At 36.0% G+C, this 17107-nt stretch overlaps 1 protein-coding gene across 1 annotated transcript in view; it reads left to right on the plus strand.

Moving 5' to 3' along the window:
* Positions 1-17107, plus strand: part of LOC110103362 (kinesin-like protein KIN-7K, chloroplastic) — a gene marked incomplete in the record, with an annotated part of 76105 nt that overhangs the window by 42957 nt on the left and 16041 nt on the right. Inside the window, 10 exon segments of the mRNA XM_020832035.2 lie at positions 7760-7864; positions 8026-8133; positions 8224-8355; positions 8605-8787; positions 9410-9562; positions 10987-11127; positions 14375-14500; positions 14629-14679; positions 14837-14884; positions 15013-15156. Of these exon segments, the coding sequence (XP_020687694.1) occupies positions 7760-7864; positions 8026-8133; positions 8224-8355; positions 8605-8787; positions 9410-9562; positions 10987-11127; positions 14375-14500; positions 14629-14679; positions 14837-14884; positions 15013-15156 (1191 nt within the window).

The raw sequence follows: 17107 nt of genomic DNA on the forward strand, positions 1-17107 counted from the left end.
TATTTATACCGACATATTTATTGTATTGGATTGATTTCGTGACGAATGAATTTACTGATGGATTTACGAGTTTACTGTTATTGTGCGTGTCACTGTACATAGATACTGATATTGATAATAATATTGTATTGATTCATGATTCATTGATACTATGGACATGGATACTATTGATTCATTGATATTGATTCATTGATACTATCGCTTCATTGATACACCGTATTGAACTGCTGCATGTGATTCATTAATCAATATGGAATAGGTTTTATTGTATTGATTTGATTTCAACCGTTCTTACGATGTATTAGTTTGATTGTTTTATATGATTTCATACCGATTGATATTATTGACCAGAGGTGATTGATTTGATTGATTCCATTGATACGATGTTGATTTAACTGATATTATCAAAACGATGATTTTTCTCTATCGATTTGACTGATCGATTTAACTGAGATTCTTCAGAATATAGATTTTTCTACTGTTTATGGATTTTTTCGAGAATTGACGTATGTACTGATTTATTGAGCTTTATGGATTTCTTCCTACTGGTTATCGATTCTTTTACCGATGATTGTGAATTGTATCGATCATGCATTGATTACAGATTTTCGTATCTGCTGCATAGATTCACAAATCATGTGCAAGTGACTGACATTGATTTGACTGATTGACATGCATATTATTTCAGTACTGTGCTTTGATTTCAGTTATAGGCTTTGGTGACCTGCTGGGCTTTTTGAAGCTCATTATATGTGGTTAACAATTTCAGGTCAGAGCAAGGGAGCAAGAAGTGATGGTTGATCAAGACTGTCGACGAATCTTTTCACTATGGATGCCTGGGGCGTCACACTGGCAGGCTGGCAGCCGGCCGTGGGAGCTGGGTGAGCCGCCGGTGGTTGGATCGGCCAGGAGAGGCCGGCGGTGGAGCTATGGGGGCCGGTGGGGAATTGAGAGTGTGGTGAGGCTTCGGTTAGGTTGGGAAGAGGAAGATAAGTGTAGGGGAAAGGGAAAATCTAGAGCTACAAACCTCAAGTACCACCTCCACTAGAACTCACAAAGAGATCCTCAAGTACCACCTCCTCAAAAACTCACAAAGAGATCTTGGGAAATTTCAAGAACTCACAAAGAGATCAACAATTGAAAATTTCATTCATCAACATTAGAAAATAGTACAAAGACTAGGCCTTCATACATAGGCCTCCAAAGCACAAAATATAAAAGGCACAAATGCCGTCGGCTACAACATGACAGAAATCCCTCATAGGGGTACAAATGGAAAACTAAAAAATAAATAAAAGAAATGCTCTAAAACACATAAATAAAAACTATGAATCGTAGCCGTCGATCTACGATCCTGTCGATGTCGAAATGTACGGTGGATGTCCTCATCAGATTTTCATCATGTGTTATATTTCCAATATGAGGATTATCATTTCATAACATAATATGATTTATAAACCTAATATTTATTGTATTCAATGAGTATTACATAATTTAATGTATGTGAGGTTGTGCAACAATACATCAAGAATGCCCTATCTATGAAACTTGCTAGTTTATTATGAGCATATGCATAGAATAGAAGAATTTTTAATTACATGAATGACAATATAATCACTTATTTAAAACCTATTACAATAGCATGGATTTATGCCCTTATTAAGGAAGGTTACGTTTACACTAAAATAAATAATAGTTACTTACCTCTAGGTAAGCGATAGAAAACTCCAAGCTTACTAGATATTCAACTGACAAAGCTATGAGGCCAAGGACTCAAAGGTCTTACATGTGAGAATCTAAACTCAAATAAAAAATTAATTATGCAAAACCTAATGTTGAATTTAACAAACATGGATACCTACATCCATAAATAAAATAATTAAATGCATAAGTATAATTAAATCTAACATAATATAATCCATTTTAAATGCCGAGATGAAAAAGAAAGCATTCATGGCTCTTGGCAAACCCTGGTTTGATTGAAGGAATGAAATTCATTGTTTTCTTGATCTAAATTGGAATAGGAAGGAAACATGGGAGAAATAAATATTTTGACTTAAAAAGGAGGGCCTTTCTTTGACGTCGGCATTTGATAGAAGGAAGATAATGGCTGGAGCTTTTCCGATTACTGCTAAGAGGGAAAAGAGGTAGGAGAAAGGGATTTGGTGGTTGCTGCAGTAGAGGAGGGAGGAAATTTGATGTCATAGGTCTCCTATTTGCTTTAAAAGGCGAGAGGAAAGGTGCGAGCAGGAAAAATCTTGTAAGGAGGGAGAATTGCGTGATTCAAGCAATTGGAGAGAATCATACGCGAGAGAGATTGGAGGAGGTCTTCTCGCATGCGTAAGCTTGGTTCACTCGGTTTCGCATGATAGGGAGTCAAAAGGGGTGTCGGGCGGCCTGTTTGTCGCAAGAAATACCTGGATTGGCTGGTCCAGGTTTGATCAGTACACTAATAATTGGAACGGCTTCTGTTTTATTTTTACATGTTGTCATCTATTATCTAGAAGAGGTGGAGTATTAATTTTGGTAAAAGAAAATGATTGTTTGATCTGACAATGAAACAATATATAAAATGTTATATGTTGCTTGATGGTATTGTGAATTTGAATTTTTCAATCCCATTTTATTCAGAGTTTTGTTGTATTTTTTTCGTCATACACTGTATGTTATGGTTGAATCATATTTGGAAAAGTTTCAAAGTTGGGAGTGTAGTTCTATTACTTGAGATGCGATAATGTGAAGAGATAAAGATAGCTTCTGAGGGGGAAAAATAGCCATGTTTCTCACTAGGAAACCTGAATTATTTTGTAAACAAATTGCCCTAGCTGTTAATTTGAAGTTTGTTTGGATATGAGTTTCATGATTTTTTTTTTTTATGGTGCAAAACTTCATATTTAACCGCTCCTTTGTTTTGTGAAAGTTTTGTTAATCAATGAAATCACTTGGCTTTCTTTAACTTTAAAGGCACATGCTTTATGATTATGGTGGTTATAAACATTTTGTCATGATTTGGCATTATTTTCCTGGGAATAGGTGTGGTGATGGATGCTAAACCATGCCAAGATCACATGGTTTTATGGTGCAAGATTTTATTAGGTAGAAACTAGTTCAAAGAATTACGGTGCCTTGAATCCTACAATATACTTCAAGTGCATGCTTTGAAAATTCTCATATGATTCTATAAATTCAAGTTGGTGTCTAGGTTAATTTTCACGAGATAGATTGAATTGCTAGATAAGACACTTATTAAAGATTTCATTACCATAGAGGAATTTGTAATATAATTTGCGATTTTCTAGAAATTAAAGCCATTATTGTTAATTACCCATCTCTGTCACGTAAGAAAACTTTAAATTAGGTCTATAGGCTTTACGATGCTGTTATAATAATATTGAATTTGTTTGAGGTAGATAATATATCACTTTTAGTTTGGAAAGAATGGTAATAAACTCGATCAAGATCCTATTGGTTTTTGTTTTTTTTTTTGTTGTAATTTTGTGTTATGATCTACTTAGTCAACTCAAGTTGACCAAGGAATCTCCTTAAGTTGCGTTGCTAAAGCCGAACTCGTAGACTTGGGCGGAATGGTTGCTGAAGGAGCTAATTTAAATTGACCATGGCTAATAGGGACTTTATATCTGATTGAGTGTGCATTATGATTATCAACTTATAGGCTTATCGATTGGGGAGCATCCATGTTTAGGCTATAATTGTATATGGTGGTGTTGTTGTAATCATGCTAACCACCCCGATGAAGGACACATGTCATATCCTTGCGTGAGATTTTTGATTGTTTAGATGCCAAATTTCATATTTGACACCTTGTACAAGGCTCTTCTTCAAAGGCTTTGGATTCTTGAATATGAGATGGTGCCTTCCCCACTCCACTTGTGCAGAAAAATATATAGTCGTTTTGATGGAGGAGGGGTGGAATCCAGGGAGGGGATTTCAACTGATTTGGTGGGACCTAACAAGGCATTAATTCATTATGTTAGGAGATGATCAATTAGGAAAGAATTTCCTAATTGAATTTCAAATAGAAGAGGGAAATATATTAGGAAAGGATTTCCTATTTGAATTTCAAGTAAAAGAGGGAAATATATTAGGAAAGGGGGGCTGATTTAGGAGGGAGGGAGGAGAGCTTATTTAAGGCTAAGTTTATGGTTTATTTGTTTTTTAATTAGATTTTTATTTGTGTTAGCTGTAGCTTTTCCTTTGAGGGATTCCTAGCAGCATCTTGGTTGTTTGGGAGAGCTGATTTACCTCTCGAATTGTAGATCACTTATATCTTTCTTTTAATCTGAAGTTATAAGTCAAAATAAGCCATTATTATTAGTATTTATGCAATTTTTCCCTTGTTTGTTTGCTGTTTTTATCTCCAAGGCGTATCACGTTGATATTGAGTATTCCATTCCTATGGATGCCTAATCATTTATAGTGCATGAAGTCAATAATTATTATCATGCAGAGTCTTACATACCCAAATAATCCATCCATCCATGTTAGCACAAAAGCTTCAACAGTGATATGTATTGCAATAACGCAAGGTCCATTGCAGACGTTCCTGTGCTGATACATTCATTAACAGTTAGCCATACTGTTTATGCACAAGAGGAAGGTAGTTGAAATTTTCAATTGAATGCTCTTTTTCTTATAATAGAGTAAGGGGAAAAAGAGGGCAAGAGTTACTAAGACGGAGATATAATGCCTCGATTCTTATACCTCCTCCATTGAACGATACCTTGGTTTTCATCAAGTTTGACTTGAATGATGAGTATATATTGTTACATCTCTTCAATGATTACTTTAGCAACACCATGCATATGGAGAGTTTATAGTAGACCCTACCTCTTGGACGTTACCCCTCAAAAATTAAGATTTTTGGACTTGAAGCTCTAACAGAGTCTCACCTAATTAAGATCCTGTTAGGGTATATTCACTTTTATGCGGTGGTTCTTTTTTAATGTAAATGACATATTTCAGCCTTTTAGAGTACTAACGACAAAGCACCTTGAGCTTTTGATACGTTACACTTTGCGTTAGATTGTCGCTTGATGCTCTCCTTTCCCAAGAAATGAGGACAAATAGAACACTGCACATTACCTTAGCTGTGGCATTATTCCAATAAAGAACCTACTTATAGGGAAGCATTATTCGATGTTGATATTTGTTGCAGAGAAACTATAGTCACTATTCGCATAAGAACAACCTTATTTCTCCTCTGCTTATGATATTTTGATAGTCGAACCCAACATCAGAGCAAAATTTGTCATAGTTTTGCTTGGTTAATTTTTGGGAGCACATTTTTTGTTGGGAATCTGATGAGGACATCATATTTTGCCACGTGTACGATCGTCGGAGACGCAGATCGACGGCTACGTTCTAGAGCCTTTATTTCTGATTTATTTTGTATTTTATTTATTCTCGCATTTTATCTTCCTAGTTTGCTCTTGTGGGTATTGAGTCGCTTGTGTAGCCCTGAGGGCATTCGTGTCTTTCTAGCTTTGTCTTATCTTGGCCTATTTAAAGGAGGCCTCATGCATTGTAATGGGATGATGAATGATGAATGAAAATTTCTCTACTTTCTTGCATGATCTCTTAGTGAGTTCTTGAGAGGAGCAACCCTTAGTGGGTAAAAGTAATACCCGTCAATTTTGGTGGATTCCAAGGTTCGCGGTTCTTCAATTTGTTTTTCTTCCCATGCATCAATTTCCCTCCCCTAAACGCCCCACCGCCGGCCTCACCACCCTCAAACTTCTTTTGGAAAAAGAAAAACCGAGCCCCTCCCACCTTTGTCACGGGTCTCCTTGGGCCGCCCAAGCCGCCGGACATTTCCCCCACACGCCGGTCGGCCATCTAGCCGCCGGCCTCTAGCCCTTCACCTGCCGGACCACCTTTCCCCCAAGCCTACGCATTAGAAGTTTAAACTTCAAATAGGTATTAATTGCTTTCCTAAATTAAGTCCAAGAAATTAGGAAAGTTATTTAACTGAATTTCAATTCAAATTTGAATTGAAAAAAGCTTTCCAAATACTATAACTTAATTTTGGAAACCCCTCTTTGAAATAAAATCTGAAATTTAATTCAGATTTTCTTTAATGCTTTGAATATTGTTTGGGCCGCACTTAATTAATCATAATTCCCTTCTTCCCTCTCTCTATTTAGTCGGCCCCCTTCATTGAGCTTTTCTCTCTCCTATTGCATTAATTGCTCCTCAATTAATCCCCCCCTAATCCCTCTTAAACCGCCTGCCCCATTATGGGTTTAATTTGATTTTCAAATTAATTTCCCTCCCTTCCCACCTAATTGGAAATCAAAATTCAGATTTCTAATTATCTCTCTCAAGCCTCCACCTAGCCTACCCGCCCCTTCTCCCCTTCCTCCCACCCGAGCCCTATTCCCGCCCTTCCTCTTGGGTCGAATTCCCCCTAAGTGACGGCTCCCCCTCCTCAACGTTTCTACACACAACAAAGATCTCCCATGGTCTTGCATGGCCGATCCGAAAGTTGATCACGGCTTTGCTTACAACGCCCAAGGAGAGATCGACATTCTTCTCTCTCCTTTCTATGAATCCGATTGGGAATACGACAAAACGGTGGAAATATACGTCAAACGAATTCTCTACCGCCTCGCCGAGACGATCGAACTCCAACAACCCCGAACACTGTGGGTTCTCATCGGACAAACACCCGCGCCGCGCCTCCAATTCCGGCTCCCCCGACGACTAGTCCCCTCAGCATCACTTGTTTATTAGTGGCATCCTTAAGTTTGTGTGCAATCCTCTTCTGCTAAGCCGAGCGACATCAAGAGTGCATGTGAGGGACTCCGAGGTGAATGATCTAGATCTTAAACCGTGGATTTTGGTTAAGAACCATTTGCCTTATTATTTATTTGTTGAAATGATTTTGTTAGTCTCATGTCGCTTTTAATTGTAATCAATTGACGTTACGTAGTTCTTCTGTGGAAATTTTCTTACGATCTAGCTTGGAACGCATTCATTTTTAATTAGCTACGCAAAGTTCAAAAGTTATTAATTTCCTACAAGCAATTCTTGCATCGTTTCACATCATAATCTATTTGATTGTAATTTGTAATAATTATGCTTATAGGAGAAAAAACATGATGTATATTTTTCTTGAATTTTGGAAGCATTATTATGGCAAGGATTCTCTTTGTTTTTGATTGGCGACAATCAAACCCGTCACTTGGGAGAGGCTCAAAGTGTTGCCTTTTATGATACAAAGTTTGAATTTTGTATTGAATCGCTTTGGTTGTGGTTATGACTTAGATTAATTGCATCCATCATAGTGGTGAGTAGGTGCCTCAGCACTTGCCTAAGATCTTTTATTTTGATGGCATCGAACAATTATGGTATTGACACACGGCATTATAACTTATTTTCTTATTTTTGTCGGTAGATTTTGTTTCATGATCCTTGTTAACATTTAAATTTAATGTCCCTGCATGAGATTATACTATGTATTGTATTGGGGTTTGGGATTGCATTGGGATTTGGAGGAAGCCAGTAAAAATTACTTCCTTTTTCGTATAAGCTTTAAAAAAAAATTCACGTGACTTTTCTTCTCTTAATTTATTCAGGGCTGCTATGATTCTCTAGATATATCTGCTTATCAGTGCTAAAAATTAAAATGTCATCGTTGTAGTTTTTTTTTTGTTAACTTAATACTGTACATACCTTTGGCAGATTACAAACTAGTTATGTTGATAACTCTTTTTCTGATTACCCTTTTTGGTTGAAGGTAATTGGGAAGCTGAGTGAGGGAAGGGCAACTCATATACCGTACCGTGACTCTAAGCTGACTCGCCTTCTACAGTCATCACTAAGTGGGCATGGGCTTGTTTCTGTGCGTTTCATGATTTTTATATCGGCACCTTCCATTTTGTTTCTCCTGAATTTATTTAGACGTTTTCCTTGGAATTTCTTTCTCTTTGTTGCTGTAGTATTACTCTTGAGTTTGTAAATTTACCATTTTATTAGTTGTAAATGCTAACATGTCATGTGCAGCTTATTTGCACTGTTACTCCTGCATCTAGCAATATGGAGGAAACACATAATACGTTGAAGTTTGCAAGCAGAGCAAAAAGAGTTGAGATTTATGCTTCTCGAAATCGGGTACATCATCATTTCCCTTTTTAGCTATTTGTTCTATGGGATAGGCATTTTAAAAGCATTTATAGTGCAACACTTTTTTTGTTTGGACAGATTATTGATGAGAAGTCTCTGATTAAGAAATATCAACGAGAAATATCAAGCTTAAAGCAAGAGCTTGAGCAGCTTAAGAGAGGGATGCTTACTGGTGTCGGCCAAGAAGAAATCATGAGCTTGAAACAAAAGGTTCATTTCGTTTGCAAAGCTGTTACATCTGAACAAGATTTATTGTGCTTTATCGTATAGGGCTGTTTCGTTGCCTGCAAATTTCATCTCGAGTAAATATTTGTATGCAAAATAGGTTTCTTGTGTTTGTTCCAAGCTGCTTAGTTGTTTTTTAAAAATGTCTTCAGTTATTGCTCTTTTGACCTGCAATCTAAATGATCATTAATATAAGGCCGACTTATTTATTTATTTATTTATTTTGTCAAATAGCTAGAAGAGGGTCAAGTGAAGATGCAATCTCGTCTTGAAGAAGAAGAGGAAGCAAAGGCCGCTCTAATGAGTAGAATTCAAAGGCTAACCAAGCTCATTCTTGTATCTACTAAAAATACAATTCCTGGGCGAGCGGTTGATTTGCCTGGTCATCAGCCTCACTATTCTTTAGGTGGAGATGAAGTAAGTTTCTATAGGAGGGCTTAATCTTTGAAATTTAAGTAGTGGACACCATTGTTTTGATGGACTTCAATACTAGCTCATGGCATATGCTTGTACGATAAATCTCTTCTGCACGTTCTTTCTAGTATATTTTGTTATGGTGGGGAGACAAACATGCATTCTTACTACATTCATGTTTTTTATTAGATATTCCTTATTGTAAATCATTGTATATAGTCTTTATAAGTTGCTTACTGAAGGTGCTATTAGCTTGTATTCAGTAATAATCTTTTTAATTCTATGGAGATTCTAAATTTGTTTGTTTATTTGAATTAATTGGTGCAAGCATCTTGTTGGGTTGCTTGATTTAGCAAGTTATTCGTTTTTTGTGCTTGTATTATCTGTTGTCGAGCTTTTTCATTTATTTGTTTATTATTTTACCTACTTGATTTCCTTAGTTTCTACTATTGGCTGGTTCTTCATAAATTTAACCTGAATCAAACTCATAGTTAATGATATTTCTAAGGATGAATATTCATGGTTGAAAAGCTTGCTGTTACGGGATACTCATTTACTCGTACTAAGTTATGTGCAGAGAGCATGCATTTAATTTTATGGTAATCTCTATTAGTTTATATTCCAGAAGCTGGATATGTTGGGTGAGACTCTACCCCTGCCTCCCGAAACGGAGGGAACTCTGAGGGATCCTATATCTACTTCGGTATCAGGTTTATTGGATCAATTTCATGGTAAACACCAGAGATCTTTAAGCAAGTATAACGAAGAGAGGTCCTCAGTAAGTGCTAAAAACAACTGATGTTTGGATTATTTATTTATTTATTTTATGTAGCTGACCCCACCTATTGGGATACAGATTTGATGTTGTTATATATCAATCCTATTGGAGATAGGCCTATGATTTATGTTCCTCATTTTTTTTGCTAGTGAAATTCTCTAGCATTTTTTTTTGCTCTTCGGATATTCACAGTTTTTTTACATAAATATTTCGAAGCAGTGTTCTCATTATTGAAGAATATGCAATAGGGAATCAAATTAATTGTAGTTTGCTTTCTTTTCATTTCTGTTAGTCCTTTCTCGTTATATCCTCAGAAAGGGCATAAATGAGGTAGGGTAGGGTGCCTAATGATTAGGTCAGAGGGAGTACAGAGTAATACTTTTTTGCCGATTATATAGTGAAACATTGACAGTTTGTTTCGAGCTTGTATAAATGGGTGGCAAAATATTCACCAATAAGAAGCACAAATAATAGTAGGTAGAATTGATGTGGAAGTAGGCAACAAAATGAATAAGAAAAAGCTAATGTGCCCAGAAATTGAGTGTATAAAACTTATGCAAATAGAGTTACAATATTTGAGAAATGGACTGAATGCAGCGTGAGGAAACCTTCTGATCAAAAGTTTCTTGTAAAGGAGGTCAAGTAGCTCACCAACTCAGGCGGATACTCTTTTTCCTACGTTAGAGGCACGCAACGTCCCCTCTTCCCGCATGAAAAGTGAATCCACTTTCATCAATCCTGATAGACTGTGCCCCTTTTACGAAAAAAAAAAAAGCTTCACCTGAATCAATTTTTATTTAAAACTCCAGTCTTATCTTGATACATAAAACCTGACCTAATCCATTCGGTTTATTCCCAATATATGACTGACGTGCATTATGTGGTTCTAGCGGCATCAGAGGTGGAGGAATTTCAGTCCGGTGACGGGTCACTTCTGCGAGAGTGCTGTCAAAATGGTAACTATCAAACCGCAGCTGGTTGGGAGGAAGACGAGGTCCAATGATGTTACAGCCAGATCATCTTGCCTACAATTATTGTTTAAACTTGGTTCTAGCGTTTTTTTTTTTTTGGTTCTCATAAAAATCTAGTCTCCAAATAATTGGTCAAAACAGTATCTAGCAGTATATTTAGATATTTACCAATTTGTTGAAGCACCTAACCTCCATTTTTAAAATTTTTGTAGTAACAGCTATTTTATTTTATCTGGAGATGCTTACTTTAATGGTTCTTTCAAGTAGAGCTCCTGTCTGTTTCTTGTTCAAAACTGTGAAGTTATCTTTTTAGTTTCTTTATTTTGTTGCTGATACATTCTTAATAGGGGTTATTACTTTGGATGTTTTTATATTATTAAAATTTGTTTGTTATACAATCATAGTTGCGACGCTTCTCTAACATTGCTAGCTTGTTTCGTTTCCGCAATGCAGTCTGGGGTATCATTGTCCGATCAAATAGAGCTTCTTGAGGAGCAAGTTAAAATGGTCACCGGTGAGATTGCATTGAGTAACAGTACCCTGAAAAGACTTGTTGAACAATCGGCAGATGATTCTGACAACTCAAAAATTCAGGTATGATCTTACTCTTTGATAATGTCAGGCACTACAATATCTTTACCATATAAATTGGTAACATTAGATTGCTTGATGATCTCTATATCTTTCCATTGTAATTTATATGCTATTATTATGGGAAAGAGTGTGTGAAAACCTTTTTTTTTCCCAATGGTGAAGGTTTGAGCACTTTTAAATTTCTAAGGTTGTCTAATTGGCCTAACTGAAAGTTATATGGTTTGGAGTTTGCTTTACTGTTTTTCAAATTTTGAATAACTAAAACAATGGGAAATTTGATATATTATAGAACAACTGATAAGGAAGGCTAGAAATGTCATGCCTTTAAAATAAAAGCTTCCAAAAAAGAGAAATTTTTTTCCAGCCTTTACACAGTTTTGACCGTTTTCTTTTATATAATCTTTTACTGATGAGGTAAGAGATATGATGACCCAATAACAACAACAACAATAACATCAATCCTTTAACCCAATATGTGGTGTTGGCTAGATGAATCCTTTTTCTTCATTGTATCCGGTTAAGAGTCAAATTCTCATTTAAATCTAATAACGAAAGGTCATTTTTAATATTTTCTCACCAAGTCTTTTTAGGTCTACCTCTTTCTCTCTTAACTTAAACCAAATCTAATAAATCTATTATCCTAAACTGGTCATCGGAAGGCCGTTGTTTTATGCGACCAAACCATCTAAGGTTACTCTCTCTAATCTGATCTTCCACTGGAGTAGCTCTAACCTTTTCATGTGCATGCTCGTTTTGTATCATGTCTCTAAGAGTAAAACCACTCATCCACCCAAGCGTCCTCATCTCTAGAACACTTACTTAATATTATGTTTCTCTTTTAATGGCCGACATTCTGCATCGTAAAGCATTGTCGGTCTCACCACCATCTTATAGTATTTTTCTTTAAGTTTGAGGGGGACTTTTCTATCACACAACAAGCCAGATGCATTCCTCCACTTCAACCATCCAACTTTAATTCTACTAATAATATCCTCATATATTTCACCATCTGAACAATACACCCAACATATCTAAAACATGTACTTTTATTAATGACTTGACTGCCCAAAGTCTTAATTCCACACTGGATTTATTACTATTAAAATTACACTCCATATAATTGGTTTTAAACTCTAGGTTGACCTCCATATTTCAAGAGATAGGATGACCCATTGAAAAATGAAAAATTGAAACCTATACAATCATTAGTACATTATCTCTCTCAATTCCTATCATTTATGAAATGAATTTTTTTTATCAATGCAAAATCTCTCTCTCTCTCTCTCTCTCTCATCTACGTTCTCAAGTCAAAAGTCAATATAGCTACATAATTTTTTTTATTTATGTACATACACATGCATTCTTAGGCCTCTATTTTGATGTAAATCGTCTTGTTTCTTTATAAGATTAAAATAACATTCACAATTTAAAATTAAAAATGTATTAGAGGCCATCTCATTTTAAAATAATAACAAATTGTTGATTATAATTCATTTTAAGGGATAGTGTGAGTTTCTAAAAAAAACATGAAAGGCGACTGCTTTACAACTTTTTATCTTTTTTTCAAGATTTATTATTATTGAGGTGAGTGTTGCCCTCCTTAGAAATAATAGAAGTGAGATTCTTACCCTCCTTCCTAGGATTTCTTTTTCAAATCAAATCACTTCCTAAAAAAAAATTGTTTTTAGAAGAATTTATTCTCTGATATTTCTCTCTCTCATCTACATACCCAAGTTGTTTTCATGTGTGCTAGGAAGGGAGGGGGGAGGCTTTCATGTTAAAACTTACAAAATATTTGCAGGGAACCAATTTTATAATAGTTATAAATGTGAGCATGGTAATTATAAATGTGCCGCAGCTAGTATATAAGCCTCAAAGTTCAAAATTATACATTGGCTATAAAAAAAATAAAGATTGAACCACCCAAACTGAAAGCTTCCGAATGGGCCCAAACTCTCCGCCCGTCCTTATACTTCACTCTTCACCCTTCTATACTAGTCCAAGATCCAAGACCCAAATCATTTGACTCTCAATTGCTGACCTATTCCCACATACAATGTGCTACATCAAAAGCACTCTTTTTTGAGAAATTACAAAATATGCGACTCAAACAAATGACCTAGAGAAAAAAAAAAACCTTCTTCAATTATTAGGCCATGTATCCTTTCATAACATACATTAGGAGATGGGAAATAAGGGATTGCAATAACCCATGCTCTCTTGTTAAATACCTTCTCCCTCGTAATGGCTAACTGTTAGTACTTTATGTCACAATCCGGCCCGGTTAGCTCGTATAGACGAGGCGGGAAATACCTTCTCCCTCGTAATGGCTAACTGTTAGTACTTTATCTAGGACTATTGCTTAGGAGGAAGAAGGATAATATTAAGTACTAACGGTTGGCCGTTACGAGGAAGAAGGTATTTAATTGGAGCTCAGGGGTTTTTGCAATCCCTTATTTCCCATCTCCTAATGTACTTTCTCCAGGTCATTTGTTTTAGGCGCATATTTTGTAATTTCTTAAAAAAAATTACTTTGGGTGTAGCTCATTGTATGTGGGAATAGGTCGGCAGTTGGGAGTCGGATGATTTGGGTTTGGATCCTGGAGTAGGTAGTAAGGAAGGGTGAAGAATGAAGTCCAAAGACGGGCGGGAAGTTTGGGCCCATTTGGTAGCTTTCGGTTTGGGTAGCTCAATATTTATTTTTTTATAGCCAATGTATTATTTTGAACTCTGAGGCTTATATACTAGCTGCGACACATCTATAATTACCATACTCAGTGACATAGGTGCCAGACATTTACTTTTGAATTTGATCTTTGAAGAAAAATGCCTGTAAAGCTGTAACTGAAACTGCTTCCACTGTAACTGAAACTTCAACATATAAATCCTTATTACCAAAAAGAACTCTAATGTGAAGAGTATTTCATGCTCGGAGAACTTACTGATCGAACACAATTTTCTTGAACTTGTAAAAAAATTGGATATGTAAGGCTTTTGGCTTCCTCTAGACCCCACATGGAAAGGATGATTTAGCGGACCCAAAGTAATGGTAAAACTGCTTCCATTGTAACTTGGAGGTCACAGGTGCAACTAGGTAGATCAATCCCTTTAAGTTCCTTTCACTATCTAAACCTTTTGTTCAAGAAGTGATATGCAAAAGCAAACATGTATGCTGTAGCAGGTCAAGTTTCTTTTCTCCCAACAGAGTTAGAACCCTCGTGTTACTGAATGGTATCTTTTTTGCCAGTTACAAATTCAAAATTTGGAAAGGGAAATTGAGGAAAAAAGAAATCAAATGCGGGTTTTAGAGCAGCGCATTATTGAAAGTAAGGAAGCCTCAATGGCCAATGTGTCTTTGGTTGATATGCAACAGGTTTGCCTTCTGTCACTTTTTTTTTTGTCAATTTGCAACACAAACATCTATAGCTGCAACCACTACAGCTTAAATATTTTCTGTCCTCTCCAATTCTCCCTATTCATTTTTTTTACTTTGAAAAGCAGAATGTCATGAGATTGATGGTTCAGTGCAGTGAGAAAGGATTTGAGCTAGAGGTAATAATATTTACCTTTTATTCATGTGTAGTCTGAAAGACTGCAGGATTGGAATTATTTGTAGCTTGTGAAGTTGCTGCACAACCTTTTTTATTGTCTCAATGCTGCAAGATATAGTTATTAATCTCTTTAGAAAAAAAAATTATTTTGACTACAGATAAAGTCGGCAGACAATCGGATTCTACAGGAACAACTAAATAAAAAGGTTTGTCGTACTATCCTTCACATTCTGTACCATTTCCAGCACGCGATACAATCGGATTCTACAAGCTAGGATGTGCTATTTTTGTAACTCGTGTTTCTTTCCATTAACTTGCTTTCTATCACCTGCAGTGTGCTGAAAATAATGAATTGCAAGAGAAGCTTCTGCAACTGCAGCAGCAGCTCAATTCAGTCAAAAGCGAAGTTCCATCTTTAACTCATGAGCAAAATGCGGTTGAGGAAATTGGCGAGCTAAAGTCTAAATTGCAGTTCATGGTATTTCGTCAGAATATACTTATTAGTTGTTCTCATGCTTTTTGTATTGTTTACATATAAAACCTGATTTTTATGATTCATAGTTCATCATTCATTTAACTGAGAGATTAGATGGCAGCAATACTCATACCGGCCATTTCACAGCTCCATTTTTGAAGGCATAGGTGCTTGCACAGCCCCTAAAAGTTGTAGAATCACACCTTCAACAACGTTACTTATGTGTACCTATGTATCTATATATATGTAGAGAGAGAGAGAGAGACTATTATCCTTTTGAAGGATTAGGACTTTTATTCTCACACATCGTACACTACTTATCAACAAATTTGAATGACTTAAGATATGATGTAAATTTAGGCTACTTAAATATGATTGAAAAGATGGATGAGCCAGTATAAAAGTTAACTATCATTCAAAACTGACATCTCTCTCTCTCTCTATGCATATATATAACTCTAAAATATTAACTTCTTAATTCTTACGGAGGTAAAATATTAACTTTTTAATTCTTACAGAGGCACACAATAGGACAGTTCTCTTAACATTTTGCCATGCTAGTATGAATTAAATTATTCATATGCTGCAACACATACAATTATACTAAGCAAAACTTTCTTGCATATCAAAATCTCATCTAAATTGTCAACTATCAAGATATTATCCACTTTAGCCCTGTGACCTCACGGTTTTTTTCTATTTGTGTAACTTTTCAGCAGGTCAAACATCCTATGAGTTCTCTTATACAAGCGTGTTTAACTTTAGAATTTTTAATGAAGTTCTATCTGTTACACCAAAAGATGTCTGAATGTTTAAGAGTTTAACTTTAGAATTTTTAATGAAGTTCTATCTATTAGACCAAAATATGTCTGAATGTTTAAGAGTGTAACTTTATTTTATTTTAGAGATTTCATATTCTTCTCTACTTAAGTAATTGACGTCCTTGTCATCATCCTTAACCCAGGGTCATTCACTTGGACGATATTATTCTAGATGTGGCCCATACAAGTTCAATGGTTGGTATCACCTTATTAGCACTTTGTCTAACTAGAGTTCAAGAGATGGCTCTCATGATGTAGAACATTTTGCTGTATCAAACCAAATTTTCATCTTTTAATTTCATATCATTTTGTGTTATTTTGATATCATTTGTAATTTCCCAAACTCTCAAGTATTGAGATATTATCTTCACAATTTTATCACTTTTGTGTGACTTCCTAGGTGGTTATCCATTTCAAGAGTGCCCCCATATAAGCATGCTTAATTTTAGAGTTTTTAATTAAACTTCAGTCGATACACAATAAGATACTCAATGTTTAAGAGTTTAGTTTTGTGGGCTCCGAAAAATTCCATTTTGGGTGTGTGATCCCGGGGGAATTTTCAGAAGGCAGATTGGGTTTTAGATAAGACACTACCCAGAGATTTCGCCCTCATTTGGTGAGGACTTTTTGATCTGAGTTCTGGTTTCCTATAGGTGCAAGCCCCTATAGTTAATTACCCCTCCCGATAACAAGAGAGAACTTTCGATTAAGGCTAGTCGTTAAGGATGTCACATAGGTTATGAACCTTTCGCATAATAGCAATAATTTTAGGGTTTAAATTTTGAATTTGGATGATTTGAAATTTAGAGTTAGAGTTTATCACCATAAACTTGAAACTGGTGGTGGGGTAATGAAGACGAGCCCGATCAAGATCCCATGGTTCCGTCGTCCCGGGCTGTCATGATCCCTGGTCTACTTAGTCAGAGGAGGTAGTCGACCCAACCTGACAGAAGGCACCTTGTCGGCAGCCATGGGTTGCTTCGTCCAAGAATACCTTGTAGACCTGGGTTGATGTTTGTCTAAAGGGATATATATGAATCCACCTTAGCTGACAGAGGGCTTTATGCCTATCGAATATACCCTATGATCCATCGCTCAAGGGTTTGACGCCTTTAGGGAACATACAGGCTTTG

The sequence above is a fragment of the Dendrobium catenatum genome, unplaced genomic scaffold, assembly GCF_001605985.2.
Source record: "Dendrobium catenatum unplaced genomic scaffold, ASM160598v2 fragScaff_scaffold_1297, whole genome shotgun sequence".
NCBI lineage: Eukaryota > Viridiplantae > Streptophyta > Magnoliopsida > Asparagales > Orchidaceae > Dendrobium > Dendrobium catenatum.